At 52.0% G+C, this 17615-nt stretch overlaps 2 protein-coding genes across 2 annotated transcripts in view; one reads left to right on the top strand and one right to left on the bottom strand.

Moving 5' to 3' along the window:
- LOC117893271 (DNA N6-methyl adenine demethylase) overlaps positions 1-13063 on the top strand; it is a 97890-nt gene extending 84827 nt beyond the window's left edge. The window contains 10 exon segments of the mRNA XM_034799839.1: positions 3184-3636; positions 4759-5315; positions 5317-5386; positions 5389-7462; positions 7518-7722; positions 7791-7954; positions 8016-8529; positions 8623-9091; positions 9145-11437; positions 11772-13063. Coding sequence (XP_034655730.1) covers positions 3184-3636; positions 4759-5315; positions 5317-5386; positions 5389-7462; positions 7518-7722; positions 7791-7954; positions 8016-8529; positions 8623-9091; positions 9145-11437; positions 11772-11857 — 6885 coding nt within the window. The 3' untranslated portion in view covers positions 11858-13063.
- A 957-nt stretch (positions 13064-14020) lies between these two features.
- On the bottom strand, positions 14021-17120 carry LOC117893237 (N-acetylgalactosaminyltransferase 6). The gene is made up of 4 exons (XM_034799794.1): positions 16982-17120; positions 15889-16676; positions 15054-15822; positions 14021-14993 (listed from the first exon to the last, which is right to left on the bottom strand). Exons 2-4 carry the CDS (start codon positions 16458-16460, stop codon positions 14328-14330), a joined length of 2007 nt encoding a protein of 668 aa, XP_034655685.1. The 5' UTR covers positions 16461-16676; positions 16982-17120; the 3' UTR covers positions 14021-14327.
- Positions 17121-17615: the final 495 nt, after the last annotated feature.

The raw sequence follows: 17615 nt of genomic DNA, 5'->3' as shown, positions 1-17615 counted from the left end.
CTAACCTTACATCTGGATGGAATATCTTAAAGATTTGCATGGAGGGACCCAGAAAATCGTATTGACGCAAGGTTTTTACCTTTACTTAACCTTATTTCGCTTCGTTTTCTTTTCATTTCGTTTCGTTTCGTTTGCTGCTTATCAAGGCAATGTAACGCACACATGCACACACGACACACGCGCTCACACGTGCACACACGCGAGCAGCGAGGCAGCGAGCAGCGAAGATAAACGCACACAGCGACACAACTAATTGCTGTTTACTCAGCGCGCAATTTTCTCTTCAACACTTTGTGCGAATGAGTGCGTGGTGGGGGAGCGTAGAAAGGAAGGCAAGCCAAGGAGCTGTTCGCTCTCTCTCTCTCTCTCTCTCTGAGCAAGAACATATCTCCCCCAGGGCCATCATTCAGTGCTCGCAGCTCTTGTCGTTGTTCTTCAGATTGTGCAGCGTGCAGAGATAGAGTATTATGATAGTAAAGAGAAAAAGGAGTCTCTAGAATATCTCACCCTTTTGGGGACTATTTTGCTGATAAAGCTACAAAAATGTTTGTTTTCTAGTGCCTAGAATCAATCTTCACACTTAGAATGTTTCTGCAAGTGTATTCAAGTCTTCGACTTGCGTAGCTCACATCTTTCTATGTGTTCTTCTTTCTGTTTCATCAACTGCAGTTCACTAATCTCATACTATCTCCTGCCAGCACACACACATCTGGCCTCCATCTACTACTATACCCCGCTGGAGGCCATATTTCTGCCGGGCGCTTTATTTATTTTACCAAGAAACAAATACAAAATAGTATCATAAAAATTTAATTAACTTTTATGAACTCGGTAAATAGTGTGTTGTGTGCGTGTGTGTGGGCCGAGGAAAATGCATTAAAGAGCAGAGAAGAAACTAGAAAAGAAAACAACATTTATTTATATTTATTCTGTTGTTGCTCCGCCCGTGCCCGCTTTTTACGATTTTTCATTTGTTTTTCCATTCGTGTTTGCGCCTGTCAATGCCTGAGCAAATACAAATATACAAATATGTTGCCCAATGTTTGCGAAACTTTAATTAATGCCTTCATATAGGGGTCTGTACATTGTAAATGCTCAAATGTACAGATGTTTATCTATCGCTTGTTTGCTCAAAAGCAGCAGCAGTGGCAAGGGGTCGTGGAAAGGAACAAGAAAGGGAAATGTAAGCAGAAATAATTGGCAATTTTCAATTTGAAATTGCGTGCAAATTTATTTTAATTTTTGCACCTGCGCTTCCGCCTCTGCTCCCCCTCCGACTCCTGCTCCTCCTCCTACATCTCGATATTTGCAATGCAAATATTTTTAGAAAGCAAAGAGAAGCAGGAGCTGGGGAGCGACATCCTCCTACTCCACCACCGCCACTCTGGCAGGCGCAACTCTGTTTGCCCAAGATATTTGGTTGCTTCGTCGCACCTGGTCCCCGCTGATAAAGAGGTGGGAGCCAGGCATTTGGAGTCGCACCAGAGATGGCACCAACTCCACTTCGTGCACGAAAAGCACGAGAAAAGCGAACGCAACTGTACAAGAAAAGGCAGGAATCGAGGACTGTACCGACAGCAGACTATTCTACAGTGTAACTAGAACATAAACACTCATTTTTGCGGCACTCTGTTTCTGCCATCTCTAATTCGAATATATTTCTATGTGGAATCTATTTGCATTGCATTATGCTGGATAAGGCAACACACAGCTGCAGATTGGCCTGTGCCTGGGCCTGCGCCTGTCAAGGTGGCAAATATTATTTTATACATGTGTAAAATATAAATCATTTTATTGCAGCCAATTTGCACAAACGATTTGCTTTGACTGCCGTTCCATTCGTCCATGTATGCAAATTGTATTTATGTCTAAACAAATCCCCCGCTCCCTTCCCCGTCTAAGCCACTTTAATTGGCCAAAGCAGAGCTTCCATTGTTTCATTTGTTGCTGTTGGTTTTGGCATTTTTGGTAAACTTTTGATTTGTGCCTTTTGTAATTAGCCTACGAAATGTTTACGGGGGAATGTCAGAGGATTATTTGTGCACAAGATTCGTCTTGAGTTTGCTGTTGATTTTTGTTTGGTTGCAAGAATGTTTACTTATGCCAGAGTTCTGTCTCATTTGTGGCTCTTTTGGGCTGTCCTTTGTATCCCTTTTTATGGCTCAAATCAAGCGTGTAAATGTTATCAACAAATACTTTGTTTATTTTTGAGGTTTAATGGGCGCAAGTCAGTGCCACAATCCGTTGTACATGTAACAGTTTTCTTGGCTTGTCATGGCCCTCGCCTCTGTGTCTAAATATAAACTATTATGAATAAATCTGCATTATTTTTGCACTGCATTTGATGTCAAAACCATAGAAAAGTAGCTCAAGGCAAAAAGGTTTTTCCAACTATTTTATGGCTTCTCTTCGCCACAGCCCCCTCGTGTGCATTTTAGCAAGAAAAACTTTTAAGCATTCCATCCATATTCACTCGGCGCTCGGCACTCTGCACTCTGCACTCGGATGTGGTGGTGGCCATGTGACGCTATCGATTGACCTGCCCCGAGCAGTAGTCTGTTCAAACTATTTTTACACTTCTCCACAAGGGGAATGCATCCCTAGGAATACCCCCAACCACCCAACAAAACAAAGCAACGACAACGACAGGGGGACGGGACGGGGCACCACTCTTTTATGAACATAAATTTTGAAAGCCTTTAATGGGGAGTGCAACATATTTCAGCCACAGTCTCCACGCCGCAGCTGTTGCTGTTGTTGCAGCTATGAATTTTTGTGTGCAACATTTTGCAGTGGTGGTTGTTGTCGTTGTTGTTGTTTTGGCTGCACAAATAAATTGCACATAAATCGTGGGGCACATAAATTTTACATGTTGCCGGCGTGCAGAGCGCGCGCAACAAAAACAAGCAAGAAATTATGTGAACGAAGCGAGCATAATTTATGCGATCGGATGGGGGCCTACCCTAGCAGGAGGAGAGCGGGGAGGCAATTAAAATATTTGTACAGCCAACAGCGAAACTGTTGCTTAATTAAAAATATATTTTAAACTAATTGCAAGTCTGCAGAAGGCAACCAGAAAATAGCTGCAAATATTTGGTTGCCATAATTACTGCAATTGCTCTCTATTCTATTAATGACATGAACTAATCAGAGTTTACTCTTCTTTTATTGGTTTATTTTCAGCAGTCACGCGCCCGCAAAACCTCCACCAAAGCAAATAAACTGAGTGCAGCCGCTGCATCAGCCACATCGCCCCGTCTAAGTCCATCGCCGGCAGCAACATTGTTGCCGCAGCAATCGCCAAATACCACAACAGCAACAGTTCCAGCCACTGGAGTTGCTAGTCTGCAGCATCAGTCGCAGCAGCAGCAACAATATCAGCAGCATCAGCAGCAGCAGCAGCAACTGTTGACACAGCAGCAACTTTTGTCGCAACAGCAGCAGCAGCAGCAGCAACAATATCCGCAGCAGCAGCAGCACTTCCAGCAGCAGCAGCAGCAACATTTGCAGCAGCAGCAACACGCACAGCAGCAGCAGCAACATCAGGCGCAGCAGCAGCAACATTTGCCACAGCAGCAGCAACATCAGATAACAGCACAAATTCAAACCATGAAGGATCAACCGCAACAGCCAATGGTGAGCAATTTCCACTTCGATTTCCCTTTCGTTTCGCAATTAAAAACAGCAGCAGCTGCGACCTTTGACCATTGACCTTCGGGGGTGGTGCCATCGAGCTGTTGCTAGTCAATCAGTTGCATTTCATTTGATTTCATTTCGTTTTCCGTTTCCAACCCAACAAAATGCAAAATACAAACCCATAAATTCTCGCTTGTGTCTGCCCCTGCCCCTGCACTGTCCTGTGGACACCAATGCGTATACGTCACGTCACACTGCAGCTGTGCAAACACACACAAAAAACGCACAGAACCAGACAGCAAACAGACATTGCATACAGATGTACTGCAGACAGGGAGGGAGAGGGGAAGAGAGAGAGAGAGAGATTCGTTCATTCATTCATAAAGATTTTTTGGTCGATTTTTATCAATGATTGCTAAAATGCTTTTCAAAATAAATCCACAGCAAGAAAAAACACACACAGAGAAATGTTTTCTCTCTGCTGAATTTCCACATAAATATATTTCTGGGGGGGATGGCATGGAGTCTGGCTGGCACTTGAACTATTAACAATTTTGTTTGTATTTTAATTGTTGCATTTTATTTTGCCATTTTATTGTTTCAGTCCCTGCCTCCCTCCAGCTCCCAGTTGTTGTGGCTTTCACTTTCATAACTTTTTGCAGTGCTGTCGTAAAAATGCAAATGAAAACGGGCTGTGGACTGCGAGCTGGGGGGAGCTGCTCCCGCTCTCCGTCTGGCACTTGCTGCTGTTGGTTTTATTTTATTTTATTTCTTTTTGGGGGGGTCCTTCTGCTTTCCTGTTTATTCGGAGCACAACAAAACGTAGCATAATTGAAGGCGCGTTAATTAACAACCAACTGCAGGAGAAACAACAATAAAAGGAAACAACAAACAATGTGGCTGCCACGGAAGTTGTAATTCGGGGATGGTGAATGGGCGGGGCGGCCTGCCCCGCAATTACTTTTTCGCTGGCTAATCAGGGCAAACCAAATTTGTGTGATTTATGTTTAGTATTTGCCCATGGAAACAACAATTTGTGGGCGCTGTTTTTAGGGTTTGTTTATTCAAATATTCGAATAAATTCTAATCAAAATTCAATTTTTTCCTCTCTCCCGCTTGCAGGCACCCATGGCCTTTTATCCCACATGGCAGGCGGATCCGTCGCAGGGCTGGCAGAACCAGTTCATACAGCAGATACCACAGAACAGCCCGGCCATCACGTCGCTCAACTCGCTGGACTTTCAGACGCAATCGTACGCGTATCCCTCCAACGGCTACGTGCAGTCGGGCCTCGGCTTCGATCCCAACTACGGCCGCTCGCCGTATGCGGCGCCAGTGCAGCGCTACGACTTCCAGAGCCAGCAGCTGTCCACGGCGCCCTCGGCCATCAATCAGGTGGGGCTGCAGAGTGTCGCGGGCTTCGCGCCGGGCAGCGTGAGTTATGCCGGACAGGTGTCCACGGCCCCAGCACCGCCCTCGTCCTCGGTGGGTGGACTGCAGCAGCAGCAGCAGCAGCAGCAGACGCAACAGCAGTCCCAGCAGCAGCAGCAGCAGCAGCATTTGGGCGCTGATCTGAACAAGACGATGTCGGGAAACGACACGCCTGGATATCCGCGGGTGAGCAGCGTGCCGCCGCGCTCACTCAACTGTAACGGGTATTCAGGCGACTACAGCGGTCCCCAACAGCAGCAACAGCAGCAGCAGCAGCAACAACAACAGCAGCAGCAGCAACAATCCCAGCAACAACAACAAGCGACGGCAGCAGGCGGTGGAGGCACCAGCACGCCCGCCCCACCAGCCACAGTGGCACAGCCCGCGTCGTCGCCGATGCAGCCACTCCCCAATCAAGGCCAGCCCCTGGCAGTGCCCCAGAGTCCAACGAGGACGAGTCTCATCCAGCAGCAGCAGCAGCAGCAGCCACGCCTCGTGTCCCAGTCCCCGACCGGCAACGGACTGCAGCCCTATGTGGCGCCACAGCAGCAGCAGCAGCAGGGGCAGGGGCAGGGACACCTCTCCTCGCCACCCATGCAGGACTGGAACTGGCAGCAGCAGCAACAACAGCAGATGGCAGGCGAAGGCTATCCGCAGGGGGAGCGCGTGCATCTGAACACGCGCATCAAGTCGATGATTATGCGGAAGAGCGATCCCAAGGATCCGCCGCCCGACCACCAGCTGCAGGGCGCAGGCTCAGTGGCAGCCACCAGCCAGCCGCAGAGCCAGCAGCAGCAGCAGCAGCACCAGCAGACCGGTCATTTTTTATCGTATAGCCACCACCTCCGGCCCGAGGCGGCGCTGAGCGCCAACGGACCGAGCAGCGCCCCACCGCACCAGCAGCAGCAGCAACAGCAGCAGCAGCAGCAGCAGGGAGCGGCGGTAGCGGGCGCTGCCGAGCCGATCGGAGGTGGTGGCGACCACATCTGGAAGCCGCACCACGCCCAGTCGTTTAAGAAGCCGACTGTGGCCGGGGGCGGCTACCCGGGAGCGGATGCCCAGCTGCAGTTGCAGCTGCAGCAGCACCAGCCAGGACAGCACACGACCATCAGCCACGCAGAGTTGCCGCCACAGCCCGTGCCGCCGGTGCCACTGCCGCTGGCACAGGCCCCGCCACCGCCTCCGCCCGTTGCACAGCCCAAGAAGTCGCGCAGTCGCAGCAAGGCGAGCCGGGCAGCAGCGGCAGCAGCAGCCGCCGCGGAGGCGGCAGCGGAGATTGACAGAGACCGAAATGCCACGGACCCGGGAGGTGGATTGAAGCCCGGCCTGGGCGCACACTACCCGCACCCGCATCCTGCGGCCGGGCAGGAGTATCACGGGCAGTACATCAAGACGGAGCCGGGTCTGCCCCCGCCGCCGGGCGGCATGCCCGGGCAGCCCAACAAGATGGAGGGCTACGAGCGCAACTACCAGAACTTCATTCAGTACGCGGACTTTTGCCAGAACGATGGCCAGGGGCAGCCGGTGCAGCAGCACGGACATGGCCACGGACACGGCCACGGACACGGACACGGACACGGGCACGGACACGGGCAGCAGGAGTACGGCGGATACCATCACAACTCGGCGTACTATGGCGCCGGAGCGAGCAGCTTCCAGCAGAACTTCCAGCAGAACTTTGTGCCCGGCTACCAGCACTCGACGTACGGGGGCAGGGGCAAGCCGCCGCCCGGCAACAATCCGCACCATGGCCACGGGCACGGGCATGGGCACGGGCACGGGCACGGGCAGAGCATGCTGGAGCTGGACCGCAAGCCGGACACGAACAGCATCATTCCGCTGCCCACGAACTACGAGAAGGACATACCAGCCCACGCCTATCCCATTCCCCCGCATCGCTATGCCCTGACGCACGGAGCGCCGCCGCATCTCAGCCACCACGGAATGCTCGAGCCAAAGCTGGAGGACATGGGCATGCTGGGCCACGGCCACGGGCATGGCGGCGGTGGGGGCGGGTACACCTATCTGGGCGATGGCAAACCGCTGAACAATGGCTTCTCGTGCTGCCGCCAGGGCGGCACGCGGCCACCCACGGCCGAGCATCTGAAGGACGGCACCTGCCTGGGGCTGGGCATCCAGCCCAAGGAGGAGCTGCTCGACGAGGATGAGCTGGCGGAGGCGCACAACGGCATGAAGCCCGGTGCCGCGGGCAAGGCCAAGGGCAAGCAGAAGCCCGACGAGATACCCGAGATCATCGTGAAGCACGAGAAGATCAATCCGCTGTTCGACACAACGGATCGGCTGGAGAAGGGCAACAAGACGGAGATACCCGAGTGCGAGTGCTTCCAGTCCGACAAGAATCCGCCAGAGCCGGGCACCTACTACACGCATCTTGGTGAGTGAAAGTCACCAGAAGACTTGCCTTTCGGTTAGCTAATTCCTCCTTTCAGGAACGGCCTCCTCCCTCATGGAGCTGCGACGCGAATTCGAGGATCGGTGTCAGCTGACGGGTCGGCAATTGCGCATCGAGAAGATCGTCTACACGGGCAAGGAGGGCAAGACCTCGCAGGGCTGTCCTGTGGCCAAGTGGGTCATACGCCGAGCGGACCTCGAGGAGAAGATTTTGGTGGTGGTGAAGAAGCGACCGGGTCATAGGTAGGCCACAAGCAGGAAGCTCTTCCCCAGACCTTGCTTAAACCCTTCCCTTTTCTCCTTCCTCCCAGATGCATAGCCGCTTACATTGTTGTCTGCATGGTGGCCTGGGACGGCATGCCGCGACTGGAGGCGGACAATGCCTACAAGAACCTCATCCCGAAGCTCAACAAGTACGGCCTGCCCACGACGCGACGCTGCGCCACCAACGAGAACCGCACCTGCGCCTGTCAAGGTAAGAGCGGGAGCCGCAGCAGCCACAAAGGGTTTCTCTTACACTTTCTTGCATCTTTTAGGCCTCGATCCGGAGACATCGGGCGCGTCGTATAGCTTCGGTTGCTCGTGGTCCATGTACTACAATGGCTGCAAGTATGCGCGGTCCAAGACGGTGCGCAAGTTCCGGCTGTCGGTGAAGAGCGAGGAGGCGGCCATTGAGGACCACATGAACCTGATAGCCACGCTGCTGGCGCCCGTCTTCAAGCAGGTCTGCCCGCGTTCCTATGACAATCAAACGAAGTACGAGGGCGAGGCCTCCGACTGCCGGCTGGGCCTGGAGCCCGGCAAACCCTTCTCGGGTGTCACGGCCTGCCTCGACTTCTGCGCCCACTCGCATCGGGATCTGCACAACATGCAGGACGGCTGCACGGTGCACGTGGCACTGCTGAAGCCCGGCAACAGGGACAATCGCCTGCCCGACGACGAACAGTTTCACGTGCTGCCGCTGTACACGATGGACGGCACGGATGAGTTCGAGAGCATCGAGGGGCAGCGGGACAAGCACCGCACGGGAGCGGTGCAAATGCTGGACAAGTGAGTGTAGCGTTGAGTTTTGAGCAGCAGCTCCGCCTTCTGCCCCCAAGACAAGTGCTAACAATGCCCCAACTCGCTCCTTTCCTCCCTTAGATTCCCCTGCGAAGTACGCGTTCGATCCACGCCGCTGATTCCCTGCCGCAGGCATGGCAAGAAGCGCAAAGAGGGCGACGAGGCGGCACCACCGGACGGCGATCAAGACGCCGCCGGGGATGCCAACAGCCAGAGCAGCTCCAGCAATGGCGGCGGACAGACGCAGGCGCAGTCCCAGTCCCAGTCCCAGCAGAGCAGTCCGCCCGCCCTGAACATCAAGAAGGAGAACGGCACGGGGGGCTGTGCCAACGGAGGAGGAACCAACGCCAAGTCCAAGTCGAAGGCGAAGTCCAATCAGTCGAACAACAATTCCAGCGCCTCCACGCCGGGCTCGGCGCCACCGTCGACGCCCTCGCCCCGCTGCCAGACGCCGGTGACGAACAATCCCAGTCCGGCGGGCAGTGCCTTCAGCACGCCGCCCGTGCACGGCGCCAATCCGAATGCCAGCAATGGAGCGGCCGTGGGGCAAGTGGGTGCAGCGCCACCTGGGGGCAGCAGCAGCAGCAGCAACAGCAGCAGCAGCAGCCCGGGCAGCTGATGAGCTCGAACTCGAGCCTGATGAACATGGCCACGATGATAGACACCTTCACGGACGCCCAGCTGCAGTCCAACCAGATCTCGAGCACCGTCCTGGACTCGCCCTACTCCTACGACTACCAGACGGGCTCCTACATCGACTCGCGCAACTACTACGGCAACTGGCCGGCGCCGCACGCCATGGGCATGGGCACCCAGGCGGGGCCACCCGCTCCGCCCGGTGTGGCCGGAGTGCCGCCACTCACTCCGACCACGCCCACGGCACAGCAGCCACAATTGACGGCGGGGCAGCAGCAGCAGCAGCAGCACAACACGGTGACGCCGCCAGCAGCCACAGCAGCAGCAGCAGGAGGAACAATCCTGACACCTGGCGGGGTAGGAGGAGCGCCTGTCACGGGGCCACCTCCGATCACACCCACCACGACGGCCTCGCAGCACGATGCGACGAATGGGGGGTACGTGCCGAGCTACAACAACCTGACCCCGACAGCGGTAACCAATCTGCCGGGAGCGGGCACAGACATGCAGCAGCAGCAGCAGCAGCAGCAGAGCGTAGGAGCTGTGGGAGGAGTGCCAGCCGGCGTGGGGGTAGCAGGAGTCGGAGTTGAGGGCGTGGAGGGGCTGAAGGGCCGCCTGATCAGCGAGGAGAATCCAGACTCGACAACGCTGGTGAACCACAGCCTGGTGGCCGAGAGTAAGTTAACCGCCTTGACAGCCATGCAACCGATGACTAATCTCGCACCACTCACCACCGTGGCGGCGGCCGCTGCCGCGCACCACCACCATCCACACCATCCCCACCATCCGCACCATCCGCAAGAGGGTTTCGTGAAGCCGAAGCCTCCGCCCAGCGACTACCAGTACACGGCGCAGTACGCCAACAACTACCAGATGTATCCGCCACCGCCGCCGCCGCCCCACTCGGCCTACTCCGCCTACGATGCGTACCAGAACATGAACTACAACTACGGGTACCACCATCAGGCGTACTCGCCGTACGGCATGTATCCGCCGCAGCAGACGCCGCCGCCCACGCCGCCACCGCCGTCGCCCAACTGGAATGTCTACGGCCACCATCAGACGGGGTCCGGCTATGGCGCGGCCAATCCCGCCGCCGGAGGAGGTGGCACGCTGATAGCCTCGCACGGGGCCGTTGCGCCAACCATCGCTGGACTGCAGAAACCCACGCTGACGGCACCCGCGCCACTGCACCACCAACAGCACCCGCACCAGCAGCAGCAACACCAGCAACAGCAGCAGCAGCAGCAACAGCAGCAGCAGCAGCATCAGCAGCAGCTGGCGGCCACGCCACCGCAGACCATTCTGCCGGATCTCAGCAATGGAGCTGGCCAGATGGGAACGCCCACGGTGGAGCCAACGGTGGCCACGGCCTTGGCAGTGCCGCCACCCGGCGACTCCACAGGCAGCGATGCCAATGGCGGGGCAACGGGAGCAGCAGCAGGAGGACTTGGAGCAGGAGGAGGTTCCAGCGGAAATGCAGGACCCACAGCATCGCCGGTCAGCACCAACTCCAGCAAGATCGAGCCCATCGGCGAGGTGGCGGAGATCAATGAGAACATCGAGGCCTTCCAGGATCCACAGATGGGGGGCGTGGCCATCGCCCTGAACCACGGCAGCGTGCTGATCGAGTGCGCCAAGCACGAGATGCACGCGACGACGGCTGTGCGCAGGCCGGACCGACACCATCCGACGCGGATGACGCTGATCTTCTACCAGCACCGGAATCTGAATCGCTCCCGGCACGGCATCGACGAGTGGGAGGAGAAGATGCGAGTGAAGAAGATCAACACGGACCTCGACAACAAAGCCAAAGAGGAGCGCGAGCGTCTGCTGAAGAAGGCCGCCGGCGAGGACGACGACCTGGATCTGGACGACGCGATGCTCGGCCACGATGAGCTGGCCCCCGTGCCGCCGTCCGCCATCAAGAAGGAGAACGGACAGCCGCTGAAGAACGGAGCCAGCGGCAGCAAGAAGAAAAAGAGCAGCGGCGATGCGAGCTCCAAGAAGTCACAGTCGAACGAACAGCAGCCAAAAAACGAGAAAGTTGCCCTCCACGCACCAACACTAACGACAACGTCGTGGACGACCCTGTTTCCTATGCATCCTTGTGTGGTTACGGGGCCCTATCAGGAGGGCAATAGCAGTCCGACATCGTCCACGAATGGCAGCTCCAACGCCAACGCCAGCGCCAATGGCAATGGGAATGGCCAGGGTGGCCAAACGCCCACGCCAGGAGCGGGGCAGCAGCAGCAGCAGCCGCCGCCGCAGCAGCAGCAGCAGCAGACTTGAATCTGTCAGCCTATCAGCGGCTCAGCAGATCCTTCTACTGGTAATCAGCAGGATTATCCTCGGGAGCTGCACTCCCCGGATGCAGCTCCAATTCCAGTTCCACTGCTGCCCCCAGCAACGCTGCTCTAATCTTAAGTCCCACACACACACACACCCCCTCACACACACACACACAATGACTGAACAATTCTCTCAAAGCAAAAGTCCCAGTAAATTATTTTTGTATATGCGTCTGATTTCGTGTGCCATACGAGAAGGAAAGCGAGTAGGAAGGAGAGTAGAACGAGTAGTAGTAGCAGCAGAAGAGAAGACAAAGAGTTGGCGCTGCCAGTCCACACCATTCCACACACACACACACAACCAAACACACAGCACACACACACACTGAAGGAAAAGCGAAACCACAAGAAACATGCAGCTAGTTTAATAAATCTATCAACTTTAGTTTCCTAAGTCAACGACAACAGCGAGCAGCTAAGAGCTGCAGCAGCGAGTAACGAGTAGCGAGTAGCAAGCAGCGAGCAGCCAGTTGTCCCAGTGAGTTTTATTATTTGTCTATGTTTAACAGAAATGAAATGGAGTGAAATCACACTACAAAAGCAAACAAACTACAGAACAAACAACAAAACGAATACTAAAAGAAAAGAGTAAATCAAACACACTAAAAACTAATAAAACAGAGCAAAATGCTTGAGCAGAAACGATGGAAAATACTAAACAGAGTTAGTGGAAAGTTAAACAAAACAAAAACACAAAAAGATCATTGCCAAAAGTACAAATAAACAATTTTTTAAATGCAACTAGAAAAACGTAAAGAATTTCGCCACGACACACCACACACAAACCCAAAAACAATATGCATAGAACAGTTTTAACTACAACAAAAGCCAAGTCGATGAACTACACTACACGACGCGACACACACACTACACTAGACTACAAAAGAATACTATCTACAGTTCAGTTCCACACAAGTTCCACTCAATTTGTCTGTCCCTTTGGCACTCGGTGCTGCCCAGTGCCAATCGGATTCTAATTGCCACAAAGACAAATGGGAGGCTGTTCCCCTTGGGTTCAAGCAGAGCAGACTTCCATTTGGATTGCTTGATAAATCAATCGTTAACTTCAGAGGCGAGAGCAGAGCCAGCGTTTTTGTTTATTGTGAGAAGAGAGCGCGAGTGTGGAAGGCATTAAAGCTGAGGAAATGTAAGGCAACAAGACATTTTTGTAAACATAATTTAAACTTAGCTTAAGCAAACATCAACACACAACAACCCCAAACATATTTATTTGTATGCGCCCAAGGGAACTGTTTTAGTGTAGTTTAGATTATGATTTTTCCCAAGTGAGAAGAGAAGAGAGCTGTAAGTGTGGCTGGCAAAGAGCAGGCAAGGCAAGGCAAGGCAAGGAAAGAATTCATTTCAAAGGCAAAAAGGAAAACCCAAAAAGACTCGAAACCAATCAAGTATTAAGCACTAAACAACCAACAACAACAACTACTATAAATTAACTAATTATTTGCCCAATCATTTGTCAAGTAATTGTTGTATCCATCCAAGTAAACAAACAAAACATACAAAAACAAAGACACAAAGAGAAGATGAGGAGAAGAGATAAAGTGGCAGCGCAACTGAATTTCAAATCAAATTAGTGTAGAGAGACATACAAACACACACACACACACACACACATACATATATTTTGCACAAAACAAAACAAAAAATGGTTATTGAAAATAATACGTACTGTACTTTTATAATTTGACGAACTAGCACGATAAGAAAGGGAAGGAGAACATAGAAGCGTAGGAGAAGAGATCGTAAATACTTGCATGTAGAATGTAAAGTCTTTGCGACATAATATGTAATGTAAATGTAAGGCAGCGAAGAAGACTTTTGAGCAACAAGAAAAAACATGTTTTGATAAATATTTAAATGTTTATATATATGGTATATATATATATTAACGTAAATTATGATAATTGATTAACTGATTATGCGAGCCAACAACTATTATAGTTTGTAAATGCTTTTACTTATCATTTTTAAATAAAAGCAAATCCTTTGCCATTTATTAAGTTACATACCGACACACACACACACACACACACATAAGCCCACACTAACACATGATCCTCGAAAGGCTTTTGAGTTTTTGCGGGACGAGCAGCAGCAGCAGCAAAAGTAGTTGCATTATACATACACCCAGCAGCAGCAGCAGCAGCAGCAGCAGTATATACACACCCATATATACTATAAATATTGGCATATGATAAAGCAGAAAAACAATTAACACTGAAGCATAGGTAATAAGCGAACAGAACAGAAGAGAAGAGAAGAGCAGAGAAACGATGAGAGAGTGAAACAGAGCAGAACAAAGATAAGGCACGCGCGCGCACCTGGCGAGCGCAAAATGTCACGGGAGAATATGGAGGAGACACATGAAGAAAATACATATTGTAAGAGGAGACGAGATACGGAATACAATACGCGACTCTGAGAACACGTATATAAATAGTATATGGTATACAGTGAGAAAAGTTATGGTGGAGTGAGTGAGTGGAGCATAAATTATATTTATTTAAAGTACGCGTATTGAAAGCAAACAGATATTAATATTAAATAAAACGAAAACAAAGTTACACACGCTCGAGTGCATTTTTTCTGGTCTCTAAATAACTTGAATGTACATCCATAAATGCATTGCTAATGATAGTCATTGTCTCGTTGGAATGTGCGTTGGGCCAATTATCTTACATTCTACATATGTAAATGTATTTGTATATGTATATGTAGTTAGCCTAAATATTTACATAGCAGTGTTAAGTACATGGCAAGTGGGAATTGGAGTACATCGATTCAGTTCAGCTCCAGCACGAGGTCCTTGTCGTAGTTGTCTAGTGCAGTTTTGTTGAAGGAGCCAAAGTTCCACTTCATATACGGGTTACTGGCGTTGCACGCGTTCGCCACCAGCTCCTGGGCGAAGGGCACCAGCTCGAGGCAGCGCTTGCCCTCAAGGCCGTGCCTGATGGTCTGCGTGTGATAGTCGTAGGACCAGTATTGATTGCCTCCCTGCAAATGGCAGTCCCACAGCCAGACGGGTGCATTCTCGGTCCAAATCTGCACATCGAGGCACTCCTTCTTGCGCCGCAGCCGCAAGTCCCGCTTCCAGCTGAGCTCCCAGAACTGTGTCTTTTGTGGCACTTTGAGGTCATCGGCACAGGCGTACATGCCCATCCGGTTGTGCTTTCGCCGTCCCATCGTGTCTATGCACAGGCGCTTATCGCCGACATTCTGTATGGCGCCGAGCGCGTATGTGGGCGGATCAATGGGCGGATAGCTGTGGACCAAGTCAAAGGCCACCTCCTCCATGAACCACTTGAAGGATTTGCACTTTAACTTCTTACGTATCGCCTTCTGTTCCGTCAGATCTCCGGCATCGATGTTTTCGTAGATGCCGTCGGCATGCTCGTACAGATAACGCTTGTACTCATCCATCCAGACCTCGGCCACACGCTTGTAGTTCTGCAAGGTAAGAGCAGAATGAGAGACTCGATAATGCCCCTAGAAACTGATTTCACTTACTCTATGCAGGTAGTCGCCCCTTCGGGCACTCGGCACGTGATTGCGAGGGCCGCGATAGATGTGGCCAATGCGGGAGCAGGGCGCGTCGTACATTTGGCCGCCACACATCCAGATCTTGAAGCTCAGCTCGTACTGCTCACCGCCCCAGATGTCCAGGCCCTCGTCGTAGCCACCCAGCTCCCAGAAGAACTCCCTGGATATGGCAAAGAGCCCGCCGGCCATGACGGGACTCTTGAAGGGATCGGCAGGATACTTTAGATCCTCATCGAGCAGGGGCAGTCGCTTGTAGTAGAACTCCCAGTCGAAGGCACCGCGTGCACCCTCATCCTGGGCACGATAGTTGAAGTTGGCGTGGTCAATGACGTCAATGAAGGGACAGACAGCCGTGCGCTTGTTCTTGGCAATTGGCTCCAGCAGCGGTGGCAGCCAATTGTAGTTGGCCTCCACGTGCGAGTCGAGGAAGATGAGCACTTCCGCGGTGGCATTCCTTGCACCAGCCGAACGAGCTCCAATCAGACCCGTGCGCTTGGCCAGTCGCACCACACGCACCATCTGGCTGAAGTGCTCCTTTATGTAGCGCTCCAGCTCTTCCTGCAGATAGTCCCGGTCACTGTAGTCGTCCACCAGAATGATCTCCTTGAGCAGCTCCTGGGGCGATCTATTGATCAGGCTGTGCACGGAGCGCATCAGCACGCTCAGATACTCGTTGTAGAAAATGATGACGACGCTGACAGTGGGCAGCTTGGCCAGGTAGTCCTTCTGGCGGCAGCTGCTCAACGGAAGCAGAATGATGGTTAGTGATCGCTTTTACTGCTCTTGCTGCCGTTTTACTTACAGTTTGTGGCGAATGTCGGGCAGTGAGCGATTCACAGAAATCGAGTCGGAGAGCAGACCATTGAAGCCGTTCTCCAGGGAAATTGTACGCTCCTGCTCTTTCGTCGCCTCATCCTCCAACTTCGCCGCCTTGCCACCTTCCCCGATACCCACGCGCACAGCGTCTTTATCCATTGCCGCGTAGTCGTGCCAATCTTTCACGGCCTGCTCTTCGTTGTGTCTCTTCAGGTGCAACTCTTGCTCAGGCTGCTGGGCAACCTCGTCGTGCTTCGGCCGCACCCGCTTGCGGTGTTCGTCAGGATATACTGGATCCGCTTCGTTCTCGGATTCCGGGTCTGGCTTGCGCGCATCGACATGAATTGGCTGGATGCGTTCCACTACATTCTCGTTCACAGCTGCGGCCTTTGGGCGCAAGAGCTCTGCCTTCTCCGGCTGCGGCTCGACGCTGTGATGAACGGGCCGGTTCGTGTAGGGGCTCGACGATATCCAGCTGGTGATGAGCACCAGCAGAGTCAGCGATATCAGCAGCAGCAGGATGGACTTGACCATCCACTTGAAGTTGGGCCTCCGCATTCTTGATCCTGGGATCTCCCTCTCCCTGTCACTGCATGCGCCGGATACGTGTCAGGGTGGTGGCCTCAACGACATATGCAGCCACGCTACGTAGAAGTTATTATTGGCGTGTGTTAGCTCAGGTGTTGGCTGGAGCTATATGTGGCACCGCACCGTTGTCAAGAATAAACTGAAACGTAGGCGACGAGCCCGACAACGACTTGCTGCAAATACAAACTGGAAACAGACACATCGTCATGTACAAGAAGAACGTTTGGTATGTATGTATGTATAAATGAGTATATCTTTTGGCGAGGGCTCCGAGCAAGTACACATTGAACACGGTCGCCGATAAGCGGGCGCTGTTGTTGCTGTTGCCGTGGCAGTGGCAGCGGCAGTTGCTGTCGCTGTTAGCGAAGACATTTTTACCAAATTGTAGGAAAGTTGAGATAAAAGCAGTTCGGAGCACTCGAGGAACTTCCGGCGACGAATGCCCAGCGGAGGTCCCCACGGTGCTCATTGTAAACGCAATCAGCACTTACCTTATTGACTGGTAAATATTCGTGACAAATTTATGTTACAGCTTGCTTTAGTTCTTTGTTTTTTTAGTACTCTTAATTTGGTTACATTTATGACAGTTCTAAACTACCAAACTAAAACGTACACTTCTTATCTACAAGCACTAACTAAATGGAGTCGAATCTTCTAATTAGCATAACAAACAAAGTGAGCCTCCACGTCCACGAAATTAGTTGAGTTGTTTTTGTTTTGTTCTTTTCCACAACAACAACGACTAACGAAAGAAAATAACAAAGCAAGTTCCCATTGTGAACTATGAATTTTGTCGGTTAATTTTGTGAATTGTCAATTCCAGTTGTGAGTTTTCCCAATTGTGGTCAAATGGTATTCGTTTTACTTTTTATAAAAATTCTATAGAAACCGAAAATATAGCATCAGCTGTTGAACCTTTTCAAAAACTATCGATTCGACACACGAACTTCGTTGCATGGCAGCGAGGTTTTGTCAGACATCAGTTGCATACTCGATATGTTTGTTCCTTATCGATGTTGTAGTAGAGCACTGGTTGTCGAAACAACAAATATTGCGGCATATTTCACAAATTTATTGAAAAAAACGATTAAAATAACAAAAGCAGATCCTCAGAACGTACTAATG

The sequence above is a fragment of the Drosophila subobscura genome, chromosome J (genome assembly GCF_008121235.1).
Source record: "Drosophila subobscura isolate 14011-0131.10 chromosome J, UCBerk_Dsub_1.0, whole genome shotgun sequence".
Lineage (NCBI taxonomy): Eukaryota > Metazoa > Arthropoda > Insecta > Diptera > Drosophilidae > Drosophila > Drosophila subobscura.
Note: the sequence above shows the minus strand (reverse complement) of the source record. Positions and strands in the feature narration are given on the sequence as shown.

Excerpts from the sequence above, each read along its gene's own strand:
- LOC117893237 (XM_034799794.1), bottom strand. The coding sequence starts at position 16,460 with ATGCGGAGGCCCAACTTCAAGTGGATGGTCAAGTCCATCCTGCTGCTG. Across the intron at positions 15,823-15,888 it reads CCCGACATTCGCCACAAACT|CTGCCGCCAGAAGGACTACC; the intron begins GTAAGTAAAACG and ends TCCGTTGAGCAG. Across the intron at positions 14,994-15,053 it reads GGGGCGACTACCTGCATAGA|AACTACAAGCGTGTGGCCGA; the intron begins GTAAGTGAAATC and ends CTTACCTTGCAG.